Source organism: Ciona intestinalis, unplaced genomic scaffold (genome assembly GCF_000224145.3).
Source record: "Ciona intestinalis unplaced genomic scaffold, KH HT001241.1, whole genome shotgun sequence".
Classification (NCBI taxonomy): domain Eukaryota; kingdom Metazoa; phylum Chordata; class Ascidiacea; order Phlebobranchia; family Cionidae; genus Ciona; species Ciona intestinalis.
In genome coordinates, this window is record NW_004191562.1 from 1 (window position 1) to 17,670 (window position 17,670).

At 35.9% G+C, this 17,670-nt stretch overlaps 4 protein-coding genes across 8 annotated transcripts; 2 read left to right on the plus strand and 2 right to left on the minus strand.

Moving 5' to 3' along the window:
- Positions 1-42: 42 nt before the first annotated feature.
- On the minus strand, positions 43-3,480 carry LOC100183893 (DNA repair protein XRCC1-like). Its single transcript, XM_009863770.3, has one exon. It carries the CDS (start codon positions 1,845-1,847, stop codon positions 357-359), a length of 1,491 nt encoding a protein of 496 aa, XP_009862072.2. The 5' UTR covers positions 1,848-3,480; the 3' UTR covers positions 43-356.
- On the minus strand, positions 1,802-3,575 carry LOC100181523 (McKusick-Kaufman/Bardet-Biedl syndromes putative chaperonin). The gene has a single exon (XM_002129889.5). The coding sequence runs from the start codon at positions 3,477-3,479 to the stop codon at positions 2,010-2,012; it is 1,470 nt and encodes a 489-aa protein (XP_002129925.1). The 5' UTR covers positions 3,480-3,575; the 3' UTR covers positions 1,802-2,009.
- A 563-nt stretch (positions 3,576-4,138) lies between these two features.
- LOC100179191 (coiled-coil domain-containing protein 85B) lies at positions 4,139-10,402 on the plus strand. 4 transcript variants are annotated; one of them, XM_026840405.1, is made up of 8 exons: positions 4,139-4,415; positions 5,132-5,609; positions 6,043-6,125; positions 6,451-6,585; positions 7,863-7,946; positions 9,278-9,397; positions 9,491-9,517; positions 9,731-10,402. In XM_026840405.1, the coding sequence occupies exons 1-7, from the start codon at positions 4,194-4,196 to the stop codon at positions 9,512-9,514; spliced, it is 1,146 nt and encodes a 381-aa protein (XP_026696206.1). In that variant the 5' UTR covers positions 4,139-4,193; the 3' UTR covers positions 9,515-9,517; positions 9,731-10,402. The 4 variants fall into 4 exon arrangements, with proteins under 4 accessions (XP_026696206.1, XP_026696207.1, XP_002129974.1 ...); XM_026840406.1 differs by having other exon boundaries at positions 9,494-9,517; XM_002129938.5 differs by lacking the exon at positions 9,491-9,517.
- Positions 10,403-10,503: 101 nt separating this feature from the next.
- On the plus strand, positions 10,504-17,576 carry LOC108950981. Of its 2 annotated transcripts, XM_018817296.2 has the most exons (8): positions 14,683-14,819; positions 15,097-15,214; positions 15,501-15,735; positions 15,956-16,074; positions 16,276-16,429; positions 16,710-16,839; positions 16,964-17,121; positions 17,286-17,576. In XM_018817296.2, the coding sequence occupies exons 1-8, from the start codon at positions 14,807-14,809 to the stop codon at positions 17,442-17,444; spliced, it is 1,086 nt and encodes a 361-aa protein (XP_018672841.1). In that variant the 5' UTR covers positions 14,683-14,806; the 3' UTR covers positions 17,445-17,576. The 2 variants fall into 2 exon arrangements, with proteins under 2 accessions (XP_026696209.1, XP_018672841.1); XM_026840408.1 differs by lacking the exons at positions 15,956-16,074; positions 16,276-16,429; positions 16,710-16,839; positions 16,964-17,121; positions 17,286-17,576 and adding exons at positions 10,504-11,323; positions 12,294-12,535; positions 12,936-13,216; positions 13,554-13,769 and having other exon boundaries at positions 14,660-14,819; positions 15,501-15,639.
- The last annotated feature ends 94 nt before the right edge of the window (positions 17,577-17,670 follow it).

Here is a 17,670-nt window from a genome sequence, read left to right on the forward strand (position 1 = left end):
ATCTTTTCATTCTACTTCCTCGTCCAATTGAGTACTAAACAAAGAACATTCAAAGAATTATAAAACTGTATTCTAGCGACTCCCATAGACCCTTGTTAATTGTTTAAAACACGATCCGGATACTTCGATGTTACATGCTGAAGGTGTCCCATTTTCCCCCTTTTATATGAAAAATAAGTCCATCATTCAAGTCTTAAACGCCCAAGTTCTACAGTGATATATTTAAACTGCTTTGGTGTTCAAACCGGTGACTAATTAGGCCATAAACCAACGCAGGAGGTTTACGTTTTACAATTAAATTTGCTTTACCGTCACTTTTGCGCCAGTAACAGCAGTTACAACACAATTGCTACAAATTATGAGCGCGGAACTGCGTATGCTGCACAGGGCAATAAACTGGCAGATTTACTGCATTTAAAAACCCACTCCGGGCGCACGAATTGTAGAGAAGGGTTTGACTTTAGCCGCTTTTTTAACTCTGTGTTCCAACCTCCTTGTGTTACAACATGAGTGACATCGTTATCTTCAATAGAATCGTGCACATTGCCGCCGAACACTGTAACATGACGTCGTAACATGCGTTCTACTGCCGCAGAAAACTCGCCGACCAGGCAAAATCCAAGGCTGTCGAAATAGTTGGGCAAACTTTTAACATTTTCTACATTACCACCGTTAGTTGCACTGCCTTTTTCTTTTTTGTCACTTTTTAAAAATCCGTCTATCTCGGCGTCAGTGTCTTCACTGTCTTCAGCGTCTGTTGATTCATCGTACACATTGTTCGCCTTTTGCTTCGGTGAATTTGATTGTTCTTTGTCCTCGTCGTCGCTGGCAACTGGCGCCAAGCTGTAACTTTTCCAGTTCATTAACTTTTTATTACTCCAACAATCCATGATCCATGTATGCTTGACCACCTTACCACCGCATTTAATGACCTTTGTGTATTTAGGTGTGTTTGGAAATGCGCAAATCAAGTGGGTGCAATCAGCAGTCCAATCTTTTCTGTACTGTGCCCCCATTTTCATTGCTGTATCACGGATATTTCCCCTTTCAGGGTTCTGGTATCCACTTAGAGCAATTACAACATCTTTTAGTAATTTATCCATTTTCAAGTCAGAACCAGGATCCAAAGTTTGCTTTTTCTTCGGAGTTCCTTCATTCCTCCTTTGCTCTGCAGACCTCTTGAGACCAGCAAGTTTCTTACTTATAGAAGATGTATCATTTGGCGGCTCTTTCTTTATTACAGTCTCCTGAATTTTAGCTTTACTTGTACTTGTGGGTGCCACTTTCTTCTTCTGTGGGGTAATCTCTACTTTTACGTTTTTTTCTTGCGTTTCTTGTTTTAAAACCTCAGGTTTCTCCTCATCAGTGTTAAACCGTATGAATGAAAGTCCATACATTGTATTTTTATTAAACGGTTGGGTGCAGACCACTTTTACTTGATCCCAAATCTGTTCTGCAGCCGAGGACACAAGTTTTTCCCTACTAAACATCCGAACACGATTTGCTCCTTCCCCCGTTCTGCTCTCTAGTGGTGACATTAACGAAGATGCTAAAAGAAGAACTTCATATTTTTCCTCCCCTCCAGACCTGCATACCAAAACCTCCACGAATGCCGATCCATCATTCCCAATGTCAATCGAGGAGATTTTTGTCGCTTTTTTAAACTGGAAAACAACAAAACTTTGTTTTTCGCCAGGTTTGGCACACTTCCATTTCCCACTTTTCAGCAGGTTCTCGACTTTATGTTCTTTATGTTCACTGCTGAATGATACAACATGCTCTAATTTAATCTGTGGCATTCTGTGCGAAAAAAAAGATATCTTAGTTTTTGGAACAACAACTTGCATATAAATGGAAAAAGGTATTTATGCATTTCAGATTAAATAATACAACTTACAGAATCAGAGCACAACAAATATGAATGAATAAGGTTGCAGAATTATGTATCATATAAGCACAACATACAGTGAACTGGTAATGTTAGCAAATTTTAAAGAAATTAAAAATGATTAATCCGTTATATGAAACTGTATACCTAGTACCATGCAAGCAGTTTGCACAGCCACCATTATAGCGTTATATTTTGAGGTATAACAGTCCTGAATTACAGGGCAATTATTTGGACTGTCATGCAGCATATGACCAATATGGTCAAAAACAGAACAAAAATTTTCTAAACAAATCAGGAATTGACTTTTCGTGCATGGAATATCGGTGTGGGTGTTTTGGTTTGAATAAATTCTGCGTAAATTTCTTGCTATTTCAATTTCCAATTTTCCGCCACCAGGTAAAACCTTTTGGCTGTTTACTGTTTGCCAGAATGTATGTAACGCAGCAGTGCATATATGTCGAACATCATGCTCAATTGCTGGATTTGAATAAAATACTATAATAGAACACATAGGAATTGAAGAATTTGTTAAAAGAATGTACGATTTCCCATTAAAAGTAATTTCTCTTATATCATCAATGGTACTAATACAATGAATTGGTTCTTCACAAAAATACTCAATTATCTTACACCTTGTGATGTCCTTTACCGAATCAATTGCATCACGACCTATCCGGTCTATTACAGTGACACTTTGTTCAGAAAGGAACTTTTTTATTTCGTCTGAAACGATTCTTTGGCTAAATAGAATTGAAATTTTACAGCCCACAATTTTTTGCATGAACTTTTTAGTTTCATTTTCAGAGAATTTGTTCACTTCAGATTTGGTTGAGTTTTTGAACATTTCAGTTTGTGAGTCAGCAATTTGTGTCAGGTTTATTACCATGACTCGGCGGTTTTGTTTCATAGAAACGACAGCACAAATATCATGTAAATCACTTGCTGTATAATGATATAGTTCGAGTATAACTCCATCAAACACTTGTGGGTTTTGTTTTAGTGCGCTCTGTTGATAAGTGATTGCTGGTAATGGATTACTTGGTCTCCAGCCTTTACAAGGCATTTGTTTTATGCAGGCTTTTAACATCTGCATTGACCAGGTCTCCACTTCATTTACAGTAAGTTTTAGAGTTGGCTTGGTCCAAATTACCCCATTTAACAGCTTTGTAAATGATGTCAATGAACTGACGTCAAAACTGAGAGCCGAGCTGGAAATAAAGTCTGAAATTTCGCACAAAAATTTTTCGTAGCACTGGGTTACCACGGACGCTGGTACGTCCGTTGTTAAACCGCTATGAAGTAACGACAGGCATGTAAAACTACAAAACAAACCGAAATCTTTGTAGTTTTTCAAGTGCTCTTTGATGCTTGTAAACAGTAGTTTTATTACGGGATCGTCTTCGTATAGATTTACCACAGAACGTAAGAACAAAGTTGAAGACGATCCATAACTTTGTTCTCCACTCTGTTCAGCGAATAATTTCAGTTTCCCACTTGGTCCATAGCTTGTTTCGAACGTGCGTTTCAGCTCCAATAATTTACTTTTCAAACTGTCATCCCGCAAAGGTAAGATTTTCAATCTGTTCATTTACACGCACGCTTTAGCACGTTTCTTTTCAAACATATAGTTTAAGCGAATTTACCTGTCGACTTATTCAATCAAAACAAACACCCTTTAATCAATTGGTGCTACTTCTAATGAACAAAAGTAATTGAAAAAACGACTAGCTAAGATTTTCAGATAAAAAGCAACAAAACAAGGCAATATTTTTACAACATCAAAAATATAACCCCCTGTGTTTACAAAATTAAACTGTTTAGGGCGCCACCACGCGGAAGTAGTGATTGATTTGTATTTTCTTGTTTTCTTACAAACCGCATACTTCAATAAAGTTGCAAGACGCAAAAGAGTTTCTATTCTCGAGAAGTTGTAGTTTCGCTACTGCGGTATTTTATGTTGCGGATATTCTGTAGTATGCATTTATTAGTTTTTTTTGCACGCTTAGTAGTGTAATAATTATATAATATTTTTGTTGGGAATTATATTATTCTTTTGTTGAATGGAAATGATAAAAGTACGAAAAGGTTGCAGACAGGAGATTTCTCGTTTGTAAATCAAATGCATTAACACTAAAGGCACCTTGCATGCTTCATAATTATAAGAATATTAAATTTTCGGATAATTTATGTTAACACATTAGTATGTGAAAGGCATTTAAGTATTAATTTTGATCTTATTTTAGTATGATGATCTCTTTAGTATAAAAATTAGATTTGGTGTAAAAAAATTTGTAAAAAAATAATGGAGTATCACCAGCAGTCTTCCCCATCTTCTTCCTCCTCTACTTCCTCTCCCTCCTCCCGAGGATCTGATGTTGGATGTTTACGTTCTCCCACCGACATCGAGCTTCGCCACGAAGGCCTCGATCATGTGATCCAAAGATTACGATTTGCGGAAAACGAAAATAAAAAATTACTCGTTGAAAGGAGCAGAGCAATGAAAGATGTGAACAGAAAGTTACAGGTTGGTGCTTGTTTGTTTCGTTATGTAATCTTTTTCTGTAAACTTGTGAAAACATGTGTAGAAAGCATCTGTAAAATCAATGTTTGTGAAACGTTATTTAACGCTGTCAATTTTGTCCGGTATACAGTATATAGCAGCGTACTTTGTACTGGTTATTAAAAATAGCACGCAGCAACCTGAAAAATAAATGTGTAGCACGTGTGAGATCTTCTGTTTACATTGTAAAATATACAACAACATAATTTCTGTTTTCTGTCTTTCTCTTAATTGTATAATTGTTTTGGAATCTGTATGTGTAAGCCTATAATTTCCATTGCTCCTAATTTTGTATTCAGTGAATAATTCAGTTTGTTTACATTTAGGTCTATTATGGCAAAGGGTGCTTAATTTTGTGAAATTATCATTCTAGTTCAGTGTGTTGTATAGTGCACATTACAGCTGAAAGCCTGTAGTATAAGTCGATTTCTTGTTTGCGTTTAAGTTTAACAGAGTATGAGTCTTAGCATTCAATACACTGTAAGTAGATCTTGATTTTTGTTTTACTTTGAATATATGAATATTTAAGTCATGTGAATGGGCTTTCAAAAAACGTCCTAAAAACTAAAGATAAGCTGACAGTAATTGTAAAGGGGGAATATTACAAAAAGCAGATTGAATTGACTACATAATTATTCCCCAGCCACAGTTCATAAGATAAATTTGTTCTTTTTTTCAAGGTTCACCTTCTTGAAGTGCGAGGAGTAAGAGAAGTGAATCAAAAACTAATGCTCGAGAAAGATGCTTTGCTTAAAGAGAAAGAAGAACTGGCAGGGATCTGTTGTTTCCTTGATGACGACCGAGAAAAAGCGAAAAAAGTAGCAAGAGAGTGGCAAATGTTTGGACGTTATGCAACTGGTGTACTGCAGAAAGAACTGGCCACTTGCCATCAAAAAATAAAAGACTTAGAGTTGAAACAAACCACTCTGGTGCAGGAGAATAAAACCTTAAAGGAGATATGCTTAATGTTGGACCAGGAGAACGCGGGAAACAGAAGTTCAGTTGACAGTCAGAGCAGTTTCCCTCCTCCCCCTAATCTTCTTCATACTCCGGAAACAAGGGACTCTGGAGACGGAAGCAGCAACGGATCAACGGCGAGCAACTATAGCCCAGATCATCATTCCCGCTCATTGACAAAAGATAATCTTCCGCTTTCTAGTAAGAAGTTAATCTGTAGCTTTACCTTGAGCTTTTACTTCTATTTGTCGTAGGATTTTTTAATTCCCTTCGCAATCCTTTTAATTCTGCAATCTAGGCAGGTTTGTTTGTAGTGCATTGGGTTCTTTTTAAAATTTTACTGCGATACATTGTACATGCTGTACTTGTGTTTTTTCTATATAGGTAAACTGACTAGTAGCTATACCTAGGCTAGGTTATATGTTAAAAGGCATATCAGCAAAAAATTAAAATTCGAGTAATGCCTAAATGTGGTCTTAACGTATCGCCAATGTTTTAAAAAAACAAAACATTTTTAATTTTCTTTGGTCTGCCACTTTAAATTAATGGCTTAACCATAAGCTTAGGCTAATATAATATAAATATATATTTTTATATTATAATTTTTCTTAAAAAATATTTTCGCCTTTTGTAGGTTCTCTTCAAAATGATTCCTATTTACGCCACTTTGAACACCGGATGTTACGATCTGATGAACCTAAAGTGATGGTTAAACGGGTAAGTTGGCTAATATTTACTATGGTATATGTATATTTGTGTATGTCATAGAGAGAATAGATATTCATAAATCGCAGTATAGGCCATATAGTAGTAATACTACACAGTATGATTCATCTAACAATTTCAGTTTTTTAAATTTAAAATTGTATTAAATATTACAAATGTATTATATAATTCAATTGATTCGTTGTAATAAGTACAAGATCTACAAATTTTTCTTCTAATTCTATTAATCTCTTTCACAAGTGTGATTCAACACTTTGTAGTAGAATGTCTTTGTGGATAATCTTCGTTTTACCATCCTGCTTTTACTATAATCCAGATTACTGTCCCGCCATCTCCCCCAGCAACCTCAACTCACGATTTTACGTTTTCCAACCTGTCAACCAACCTAACCACCCCTCCCATGCATTCCATGCCCTCGGATATCAACAGGCATAGAAACCACACAAGAATGGTATGTGTATTTAAATAAGAGACTGACGATGCCATTAAGGCAAAGTCTATTTATTTATTATTATACAATTGGTTCGACTTGATTTAGTATAGTGTGTTTTACATTTTTTTGTGATTTTTATAGCTTTAATATTCTGTTGGAAACTGTCAAAGTTTAGCATCATTTGTTTTATTTTATTAATGAAGTCTTGGCCAAATGTTTAGCACCATGCAACGATTTGTAATATGTCTTATGAGCGGTAATACTAATGAATAATATGAGTTCCATTTATGCATTATATAAAAGTATTTAAAAAGTTTTTTCAAGTTTTATCCCTTTTTTTATAATACTGCCAGTCTAAGCAGGCGGTATTAAAAAAAATCTCTTGAACATTCCTTTTTTTTAATAACTTATTGCACAGCAAATTTTTTGCCCCATTTATATTAGATGCAACCCAGTAGGTAAATGGTAAATAGCCAAAATTTCCTATGCTATGATTTTGATTAAAGAGAGCTGGGATGTTACAAAGCAGAAGTAGATTAAGTGAAGCACTTGTGTCTTAATTAATGATTGCAAGTGAACTGTGGGCTGTGGCTTTGTGCATTTACTCTCCAATTCAAAATCAATGTTTCCAAAGCAGTAGTTAAAGCTGTATCTCACTTTTATTCTATGTGGGTGAGGTCCTTGTCAAGGACCTGGGATTTAGGCTAGATTTGAGCCATTACCCCAACACCCTGTTTCTAACTTGCAAATTCTGTTACCTACTATATTACGTAATAGTTGTATCAAATACTAGCTTAAATTTTTTGCTAAAATACATTATGTTCCTATGTGACTGTTAAAAAATGTGGTTAGTAAAAGCCCATAGTATTATTTCACTTTCACAATAATGTATGTGTAACAAACAAAGTTTTTATGTTTGAGACATAATATTTGCTGATAAGTATTAACCTTGTATGAAAAGTATCTTTATTTGCATTACATATCAGCTTGTTTTTATAGCAAACTCTAGTTTTTGTCCATTTTCTCCTATGTTTTTGCTCAAAAGGCAAAAAGCACTGTCCTTATTTCATACTCTGTTGCACTATACAAACAAAACATTTAAAAAAGTTTTGGTAAAGGTCAGGTTCAAGGCAGAAAATTAAAAAAATTCAGTGCAGCTGTAAGACCTGCAAACTTTTTTTCTCTCCACACCTTTTATAGCCAGACTACAGGTCAGATTACGCATAAAACTTATTTGATTTACGAGCTGTGGTACTCTTAATATGAGGTATAATAACTCAGCGTGTATTACACAGCCTCATTTGTCGAGCAGTGATGCTTCTCTACCACCTAAACCAACACCTTCCCAAAAACCTGAAGCCATTGTACATGCTATGAAGGTAAACTAAAGATATAATAATTGAAAATATATATATATATATATATAAATATAAGACATATTGTTTTAAGATCCCATATTTGCATATTTGCATAAAACACGAATTTTCTGGTCATTTTAAATACAAACATAACAGCTCATATGTTTACTAAAGATGGTTCAGTTTTTTAATCTCAACTTTTGATATGAAAATAGTATTTCACTGCTATTACTAGTTGCTACCGGCATAATACGTTTAATAAGAAACTGTTTTTCTAGCAATTTAACATATAAATTAACGGCCCTTTTTTAAACAATGTTTTGTCTGTCCTGCAACAACAAAAAAAAAACAGTTTTTGATCAAATCTGTAATTTATTTTACTAGAAGGTTAGTTTCCTAAAAGCGCAAGTTTAATGTTATAATTTTGGTCTACTCTCTTAACTTATAATGATGATATATCACTTTGTGCCAGCAGTGCATTTTATGATCTGTAACATTTTGTTGATTACAGTGGTTTATAAAAGCTACTAACGGTAGAAATACAATGTGCGTACGTTGCATTAATTTATCTATTTTTAGAGTAATTCCCTAGTCTGTTTTTAATCCTATTACTTACTGTCTTAACTTTAAACTATATTGTTTCATTGTTAAATTGTTCATTACAAATTACATAATTATATGTCATGTAGAAATAATTCAATTAAAACGTAATTCTTATTTATTTGTAAGTTAAATTGAAAAATTCCTCCCAAAAAATCATAAAAAGCTAAAAAAATGCAAAAATCGTAAAAAAAAACTATTTCCGAAAAGTTGTATCTTTAATTGGATTTTTCCTGACATTTATTCTATGTAGAACTACAGTTACCCTACCGTGGTGTAATACTCTAAACTGTTCTTACACGAATTTAATCAATAATTACAACTGCCTTCAATGACATCAAGTACTTGCAGCTCTCATTTGTAGTTAAGGTTCAACTGAATTCACCATGTTAAAAGTTAAAAGTTACACCATTCTATAGTTAAGCATGGGATTTTATATACGTTAGGCATTAAATAGCTACCAATCGTCCCTCTGTATTTAAAAAATAGTTTTTCATATTTAGTTATTGTTACATGTAATGTGCTTGGGCATATTTTAAAGGTGTAACATTTCTGCATTTATGTACAAGCTGATAAATTAATATACAAACTGTGAAAAGCATGGAATGGTTTTAAAGTTTAAATTAAAATGGAATTCAAAAATTTCATAACAGATGGCTTATGTAATATTGTGATCATTTTTATAAAAGATTTATTTTTATTTTTTTTATCAGTCTCTGTTGTTTTATATTTTAAAGTTTTTTTTTCCGCAGGTTTTGCAATTACATGACCAATTAGACAAAGATACAGAAGACACTGAGTACCCGTTATCACCAGTAAATAACACAATATTAGACGACAAGGAGAAAGCGATGGTGCGAGAAATGTGCAATGTAAGACCTTTTAACTATAACAGCATATTACATAATTAAAATAGTATAGGACAATAATGTTTATTCTGTTTATTCTTTGCATGCTTTGCTTAGCAGCCAGGAGACTCTTTTGTGTGACGAGTAAGTATTTGTATGCTTAGTATTTTTAAACTATAAAAATTGTTTTTTGGAAAATGCAATTTAATCATTCGAATTTCCCCTTTATAAAGTATAGTTTTTTTAAATGCCATTGTTTTCCTAAAAGCTTTGTTTTAGTATTCACGATTGGCGCAAATTGCAGCGTGTGGTTAGGTAAGAGTCCGTAGTAGAGTGCTTATTGTCGTTGTTGCTCAGGTCGTTTGGCGTAAACTTGGAGACAAGGGCAAAGGAAAGCTCGCCAGCAGCAAACCTGGGCTTCAGAAAACGGCGAGCGTCAGCAATCTATGACACTGTAAGTGCCACAGACAATTGTAGTTGATTGCACCACCCAGGGTATGAGAGGCCGTTAGCACTTCAGCGTGTCATACTTCAACTTACAACCTCTTATCGGTGGAAGTATGACGGGATCCACAAACCGCCGCCGATTTTCGGGTTGCTATGGTCTGTTTTTCTGCTGCTACACGCCCACGCGTTCTTGTGCGCCGTCGTAGCCCTCCATCCCACCAAAGCCTGTTTCACTTGTCGTCACGCTAAACCTGATCGACCGTGAAGTCACTCAAGCGTGCGGAGTTCACTCACGCGTGGAGTAGTGAGCCACATCACTGTTACTACACATCGTCTTCCTAATGTTCACTATATTGCAAATGAAACGGTTGAAACTCGTTGGTTGCTGCTCCGTTCATTGGTTCGGTTCATTTTATGCCTCTTCCTTTTACAGAGTGTTGAAGCTGTTTATTTTGCCATAAACGTAAGGTGCTGTCGTCGTTTTTCTCTTTTTCTGCTCCCCTTTTCAAAGATACAGTATTGCTGCGTATATTTTGTGTTACACATTTTTACGTGAATCAAATATAATCTTACTGCACTGAAGCGTATTTTGTTCAAGTTTGATTCAAAATCGTAAAATAGGCTTTAGTGGTTCCTTTGTGCATTGGAACAAATGTGTTGCGAAACTGAAGACGTTTGTTTTGTTGGGAATCTGTGTTTTGGCGTCCGATTACCGAACCAGTGTGTGAAACTTACGCGCAATGTGACTGCCTTGAAATTTGTACAGTTATCCATTCAAAATAGTAAAACAGTATAGCATACCATGCTTCATAAATGGTAAGTTTGAAATAATACAAGTTTTTTCATATTAATTTACAATTACGAGTTCACTAGGTGATTCGGCGCCAAGGTCTGTCTGAAGTTTTCAATTAATCCATCCGCGAGATGTCGCAATGGAGCAATCTACTGAAGCACTGCCAACTTCGATTATCGAGATATCTGATTACTTGATGGGAATTCTACCGTAGTGAGTTTATTGTGCAGATGATTAAATAACAGCTCGACAACAAGAGGTATTTAAACTAACTACAGTTCCAGTATAACCTCAAATTATTAATGTGTATATGATTATAGACCTATTTTATCCGAAGCGTAGCGTATTTTTCTAATCGTTCAAAGTTTAATTTTTGGAGAGTCTTTTTTCTGTAATCAGTGTCGACTAGAGTCTATTTATCTATACATACAAAAAGTTTACATATTTATTCTAGGGACGTAAACGTTCGACGCAACGAAACAGCGTAAGCTGAAAAAACAGATTGACCAAATAACTGATCAATTGACACCTGTTGTATTATGAATATATAGAAAAAACCGACGACTTTAGTATTCTAGAATATATATGTATTTGGATTTGAAATGCCAGGACGAAGTAGTGAACGAATGGTGAACTTGGATTCGTTGGAAGAGAATCTATCGTGCGATGATTTGTTTCTGGAATATTTTAACTGTTTTCTTTCCTTAAAGGTAAGTTTGGTGTCGAATAGTCAATCTATATAAAAAGGGTGGGGTAAGGTGAGACAGAATATTTATAGAATTATATAAAAGTATAGCCCTTTGACTCTCAAAAATGCGTTGTTGATTGTTCAAAACAAGATCAGACAATATGGGGTTTAGAAGCTAACTGCAACCCAACTTACCCCGCAGTACTATTTGTTGAAATAAACAGTTCTTAAAAAACACTGGTTGAAAAGACAGTTAGTTTTGAAGATATGTGTTCCTTAGGAGTTTGTCTATACAGGTGCCTAAAAATGTATTTTTTCGAAACACCGATAAAACGCATACAGTACTTCGTATTGTGTACCAGCTGCATAATATTTGTCATTCAACATCTTATTAATTATCAGCAGTTTTTATCGTACAAAACGAGTTCAGTACACCAATGCAAATATAGGTGCACAAACTGCATACACGGTTGTTTGACCGTCCTGCTTATTTGCCGTATAATAATTACACCATATTTTGCCGTGCGCTTAATTTTCCCCGCGCCTCGTTTTTCTGATAGTGATTGCAGACACTGATGCGTGCTGTTTTGTGTTGCACTCTACTAGGACATAGTTTTATTTTGAAACAGTGATGGTATCCGTAGTGTTTTATAACTAGACGTAATTGCGTTGGCTTATATGCAGACTAATATATAGACGTGCTTATTAAAGTTCGGTGTTAGATCAGCGTGATGTAATGTATTAGTTCAGCAGCTTGAACAAATGCTATATACGCCAAAGTTATAGAGAAGATCATGAAAAGTTCAGTTGTTCAGTCCGCTGCGTGTTTGTAGCGTGGCATACATTTGCGCAACATATGTTCTAAATCTAAAACATCGACATTTTAAGCGTTAACATTTTTACCAATATTTATAGAGGAGATAATTGTCATTACAGAACAGATTTCAGCTTATAAAGTTTTAACTTTAACTTGTTTGTATTTTTAATTCCAGGCGTTTCCCACACCGTTGTGTTACAGCAGATTCACCGGCACTTTTCATGACCTCGAGAAAGAGACCGTTCCTGTCGCTCCGATTTGTGCCGAAACGAAAAATGATCCACTTTTTACGTCATCAACTAATGGAGGACAGAACGGGTCAACGGTTATGCCCGGATCCGTGTTTGGAGCAAAGGAGGACGAAAGAGAACGAATGATGCAATGGGCAAAAGAGAACCGACTTCCTTTATTTGTCGAGTAAGTAAAACTTTTTTATTTAAGAGTTTACTTTTTTTGTTTGGGGAAAGGTTTACAGTGGGGTGGGGTAAATTTGTACATGTTTTTATTCCCTTTTATCGTTTTATCTGATAGTAAACAAAGAACATTTATAGAATTATATACCCGTCGTCCCGCGCCCCCCCCCAAACGCTTTTAATTGTTAAAAACAGAATCAGACAATATGGGATTTGGGTGCTAACGGAATCCCATCTTACCTTACAGTATACTATTCACGAAACCATGCAATGGGGAACGGCTATACATGCATTTCTTGTCTATATGTTTACATATTGCATTTTGTCTTTATTCACATATAGACTTTTATTATTATCGGTATAAATTAACTTTTATTTATTTATACGTTATTGTCGATATACAGCACACAGATGTACCGCGAATTCAAGCTCTGCAAATTACTTTTGCGACCGATCGACCTCAGAAGAGGCAGCAGCCGAATCAGAGGCTACAGTAGACTGTCGGTCGGTTATGCTACGACGACCTCGGTGATGAGCGGAGCTATGGACTTGACTTCAAGAGCTACGACCAGTATGGGCGAATCGACCGAATGGACGGAAGGCCCCGACACGAGCAAATACCCCGAGTCCTCCAGCGCCCGCCCCGGGAGTAGGGCGGTTAGTTTGCCGGTAAACATTGGCACAGGTACGCCGATACTTGTATAATATGCTGTGTTTGATTTTCGATTTTTGTTCAGTACTAATTAGCTTATCGTTCATTCTTTGAATTCAACATTGACTTAGTGTGTGAGTATATGCACAGTCTATGTTTACATAAGACTCGAACTTGGCATTGGCTTTCGTATATATACGCGTTACTAAAACTGCACTGACTTTAAATTAAATGTTTTGACTGACCAATATTTGAGAATAATTTATATCGGGTCTATAAGATTCCTTTCTTGTACTTTATAAAACTGGAAATATGCGGTATTATGCGCTAACGGTGTTTATCTTACCCCTCAGTACTATACTATACGCAGATCATACACCATCATCGCCCACCTTGCACGATACATCTGCAAGTGAAGCCAGCTTTCATTACGCCCAGGATATCACCATAAGACCACGTACACACCACCGACGTAACCCACAGGAATATACATCACCAGGGAAAAACACCGAAGCAACATCAAGTCGCCAAAATCCATTCTCTGATTCCGGTCTTGGGACTACAGCTTTTGGATATGCTAACAGCGGTCAGTGTAACATCATATATAGTATGGTGGGGAAGAAAGAATATGTTTTGTTGTTTTCTCGTCCCATTTGGCAGCAAAGAAAGAATGTTTACAGAATTGTGCAAAGTAGCCCAGTGACTCTAAAAGAGCGTTGTTAGTTGTTCAAACAAAACAGATCGGAAAATATGATATATTATCCCATCTTACCCCACATACTTTTACATAGGGATTGTATATAGCAAGAATATTAAATCGATCTGTTTATGCCGCAGTGTTAATTAAGGGTATGCTTTCTTTCCTTTTATTCAGAATAATTCGTGTGGTTTAATTTTACAGTAATAACATAAATCCTCTTTATATTTGTAACATTATCTAATACTGTACAACTTTCCCTTTCAATCAATTGTAAGAGATAAGTTTACGCTTTCCGCTTTTTGGCGGCGATTTTGTAACGAGATACCCAAGGCTTAGTAGGAACTTAGGGCTGTAATGTCGCTTTCTGTTCTATTGTACCTGGATTTATGTCAATACACTATAAGAGTGATTTGATACTATTCTGGTACGGAATTCAATCTGTTGTGACCAAAACACCGAAACTATGCCGAAACTTTAGCGAATAAATCTATTGGAGATAAAAGGACATAACCCTTCATTTTTTCGCGCTGCAGGTCCATTTTCTAGATCTCTTAAAAAATGTTTTTATTATAAATGGATTAGTTTTCGCAAAATGCTGATTAAACGATCACTATTTTATGAAACTACGCATGAAACAATCATATGATACTATGTATAATAAACGACTACGTACCTTCTAAACACTAAAGAATGTTTAGTATATAAACTTCTATTCAATAATAATAAATGTTTGGTTTCAGTAACAATGATTTCATCATGGTTTATATTGTATGCAGGACCAAGCGAAAAAACTCGTAACATTGCTACGAGAGCCGACACTCTTGGAATGAGTTCGTTTTGGGAGAGCGAGGAGGGAGGATCGAGGAGCAGATCGGTTATGACGGTCATCATCGGTACAAGAAAGTGCGCCCGCTTCCGCCACCATGTGGATGGACGGTATGATGTTTAAATGTGTTGCTTCTAACTGGTGTATATAGAATGTTAGGACTTATTGTGGGCTTGGTAAGATAGAAGATGTTTTTGTTCTACTTCTTGTCCACTCTTCGTAGTAAACAAAAAAAATATTTACAAAGGTATATAGCCGTAGCCCGCGACTTTAAAAGAGCGTTGTTAATTGGTAAAAACACGACCCCGCAGTACTACATAACCATTTTTATCCAAGCCTTTTACCATACATTTATTCTATAACAAGGGTTTTCTTGTTTCAAAATAGCGACAAAATACGAGGGCAAGAGCGCTCTACGAACAGCAGACTCTCCCACCAAACCCCACAGAGCAACCATCGTCCTTCCGAAAGTTAGAACACAACCACCAACTGAAGGAACTCCAATGTAAGAGCAGTTGTGTTATTTAGATGTAATCAACACGAATATGCAGTACTTCTTTTCTTACTATAGTGTGGTGGGGGAAGATAGGACACCTTTAGCACATAACATATCCTGAAACCCCACAAATATATTATGTTTAAAATCAATTGTGCTTTGTGTGGCACAGATCAACAGCTTGGTAATTGTTATTATGTGCTATAAATGCAGTTACCAACTTACCCCACACTACTTTTTTGTATAGTTATCGCTGTTTGTATGAGCTTTAGTCAATCTATTTTTCAATCGGCAGAACTCAAATTGACGACACGGCGACCATCAGCACATCCAACATTTACGACGATGGTGACGTCACGTATGACGTAGATGACGATGACGTCATCGAAGACGAGGAATTTGATCCCGGCGAGTTCCTCAACTTCGATGATCAGGATTCTTCTGTTGAAGAAACTGAAACGGAGATTGCTTCGATTGAAATTACTCATTCCCTCTCTCTACAACATATCAAAGAGAAAATGTTTAAAACGGTAATTTTAATAGGGTTTGCTGAGTAATGGTGTTGTTGGGTTTGTATGTTTTGTGTTTGGGAAAAAAATGTTTATCTGTAAATCAGTATAGTTTTCCACCATGTGCATATTTTAATTTGGTGTTTTATGGAAACAAACCCAAAGCTAACCGCACATAAAAAAAAACTACCGGCATTTTAGTAAGATGTTTTTATTTGTCAAGGAAAGTACTCTTTAACAGAAATCCGGGATGGACAGTTTCCTCTCGTTCTTGGTCGGTACTGCTGGTGAACCTCTCGCCAAGTTCTGGCTCGATTCAGAAGCATTTAAAGACCTGTTCTCAAACTACGAGTCTAAGTAGTAAGTCTTGATCAAAATTAACGAAAATTAAGATAAAACGATTTCAGAACATAGTATGTAGGCTAGAGTTTAAAACTCTTATATAAACACTTGTTTTTAATAGCATTTTATATTTTTTAACGAATATTTTTAAACGGATTACTTTAGTCACTGCGTTTCCTAATAAAAAAATGAAAAAAAATAATTTAAAATGCAACTCAGCAACAGCGGTTCCATGGTGCTACCAACAGGCGACGCACAAGAAGACGAAGAAGCAGTTATCCGACTCCAGCGTCACCAATTATACAGAGATGTTCTGGATCGCCACAAGTTTGTTCTCACAGAGAAAGCAAAACAACAAATTCGTGAAGCACAGGTTAGAAATAAAAACAAACTTAACAAAAAAAATCAAAATGATTTGTAAGAAATCTTTGGATTGAATACATTTTAATCAGTTTTTTTGCGAATTCATTAATTTAATTTAAGTAAGTTTAATTATACTTTTCTATTAGCCTACACAGTGTAATTTACACTATAACTATTTTTGTCATAAACATTGCTTGTATTTAAGCAGTTGTCCTGTATAAGAGGAACGTATACTGTATGGATAAACATTTGCTTAATTGGTGCAAGATTAATATACAGTTTGTTTGCAGGAAAACGACGGTCTGTGCTACCACGTGTTCACTTGCACTCAGTATGATGTACTTCGTAGATTGCGTTCGTATTGGTTGCCTCGTTACATTATACATACTACTTCAAGGAACTTGTCCGCTTTAGATGCAGGTGAAAGTTATTAGTAAACATTTCAAGAATTGTAACATATAAAGATGAAAAATACTTCAAGAAAACAAAAGATATATAGCCTATTGTGCAAAAATCGTTCATATCAACAGTGTTATGCTTGCAGACGGCTGGGAGAGTTTGAACGTGGGTAAAATCACATCTTTATCGGGTAGACTACACATTTCTGTTCTTTCTCTTCTTCCTTTCCAACATGTCCGAGCCTCTGATGACTCCGTCGTGGGAGAAGAAAAGAAAACAGAACTCACCGTCCAAACACTCGAGGTGAATATTGTTTATTAAAATTTTCAAATTCGACCCTCTCATACGTTAAGGTGTATAACGACTTTCGCACACATATTCGACTACCCGTTACCGCAATGTGTATATTTGCATTGTGTGCTTATACAGTGAGATATAGTTAACTTAACTTTCTGGACGTCATATAGTCCGTGACCGCCAAGAGCACCGATGTTGCGAAATCAAGACCTTCGACGTCGCAACTGCGTCTGATGTCGGCAAAATCTGCTTCTCCACACATTGTGCTGCGCGCACTCATGGCGGACTCGGAAGCAGGGTTTCCATTACGGCAGTACGCCTTGAGGTAAACAACTTAGAATTTTCTATATAGCTATAACACCACTGACCTTCGTATACAATGAGTTCGTATACAATGTTTATATACGGACTTTGGATTGACTTAGCTTTGTGTAACATGTCAAGGGAGTGTAAGTGAGTACTGTGGGGGAAGATGGAACTCGCGAGGATACGTCTCTGATATTCTTCGTTTACTACCAAAATAGGACAAGAAAATAGAACGAAAAGGTGTCCATC

Coding starts and splice junctions, on each gene's coding strand:
- LOC100181523 (XM_002129889.5), bottom strand. CDS start 3,479: ATGAACAGATTGAAAATCTTACCTTTGCGGGATGACAGTTTGAAAAGT.
- LOC100183893 (XM_009863770.3), bottom strand. CDS start 1,847: ATGCAAGTTGTTGTTCCAAAAACTAAGATATCTTTTTTTTCGCACAGA.
- LOC108950981 (XM_026840408.1), top strand. CDS start 11,216: ATGCCAGGACGAAGTAGTGAACGAATGGTGAACTTGGATTCGTTGGAA. Junction 11,324..12,293: donor ACTGTTTTCTTTCCTTAAAG/GTAAGTTTGGTG, acceptor TTTTAATTCCAG/GCGTTTCCCACACCGTTGTG. Junction 12,536..12,935: donor CGACTTCCTTTATTTGTCGA/GTAAGTAAAACT, acceptor GTCGATATACAG/CACACAGATGTACCGCGAAT.
- LOC100179191 (XM_002129938.5), top strand. CDS start 4,194: ATGGAGTATCACCAGCAGTCTTCCCCATCTTCTTCCTCCTCTACTTCC. Junction 5,610..6,042: donor AGATAATCTTCCGCTTTCTA/GTAAGAAGTTAA, acceptor CGCCTTTTGTAG/GTTCTCTTCAAAATGATTCC. Junction 9,398..9,730: donor TGGTGCGAGAAATGTGCAAT/GTAAGACCTTTT, acceptor GTTGTTGCTCAG/GTCGTTTGGCGTAAACTTGG.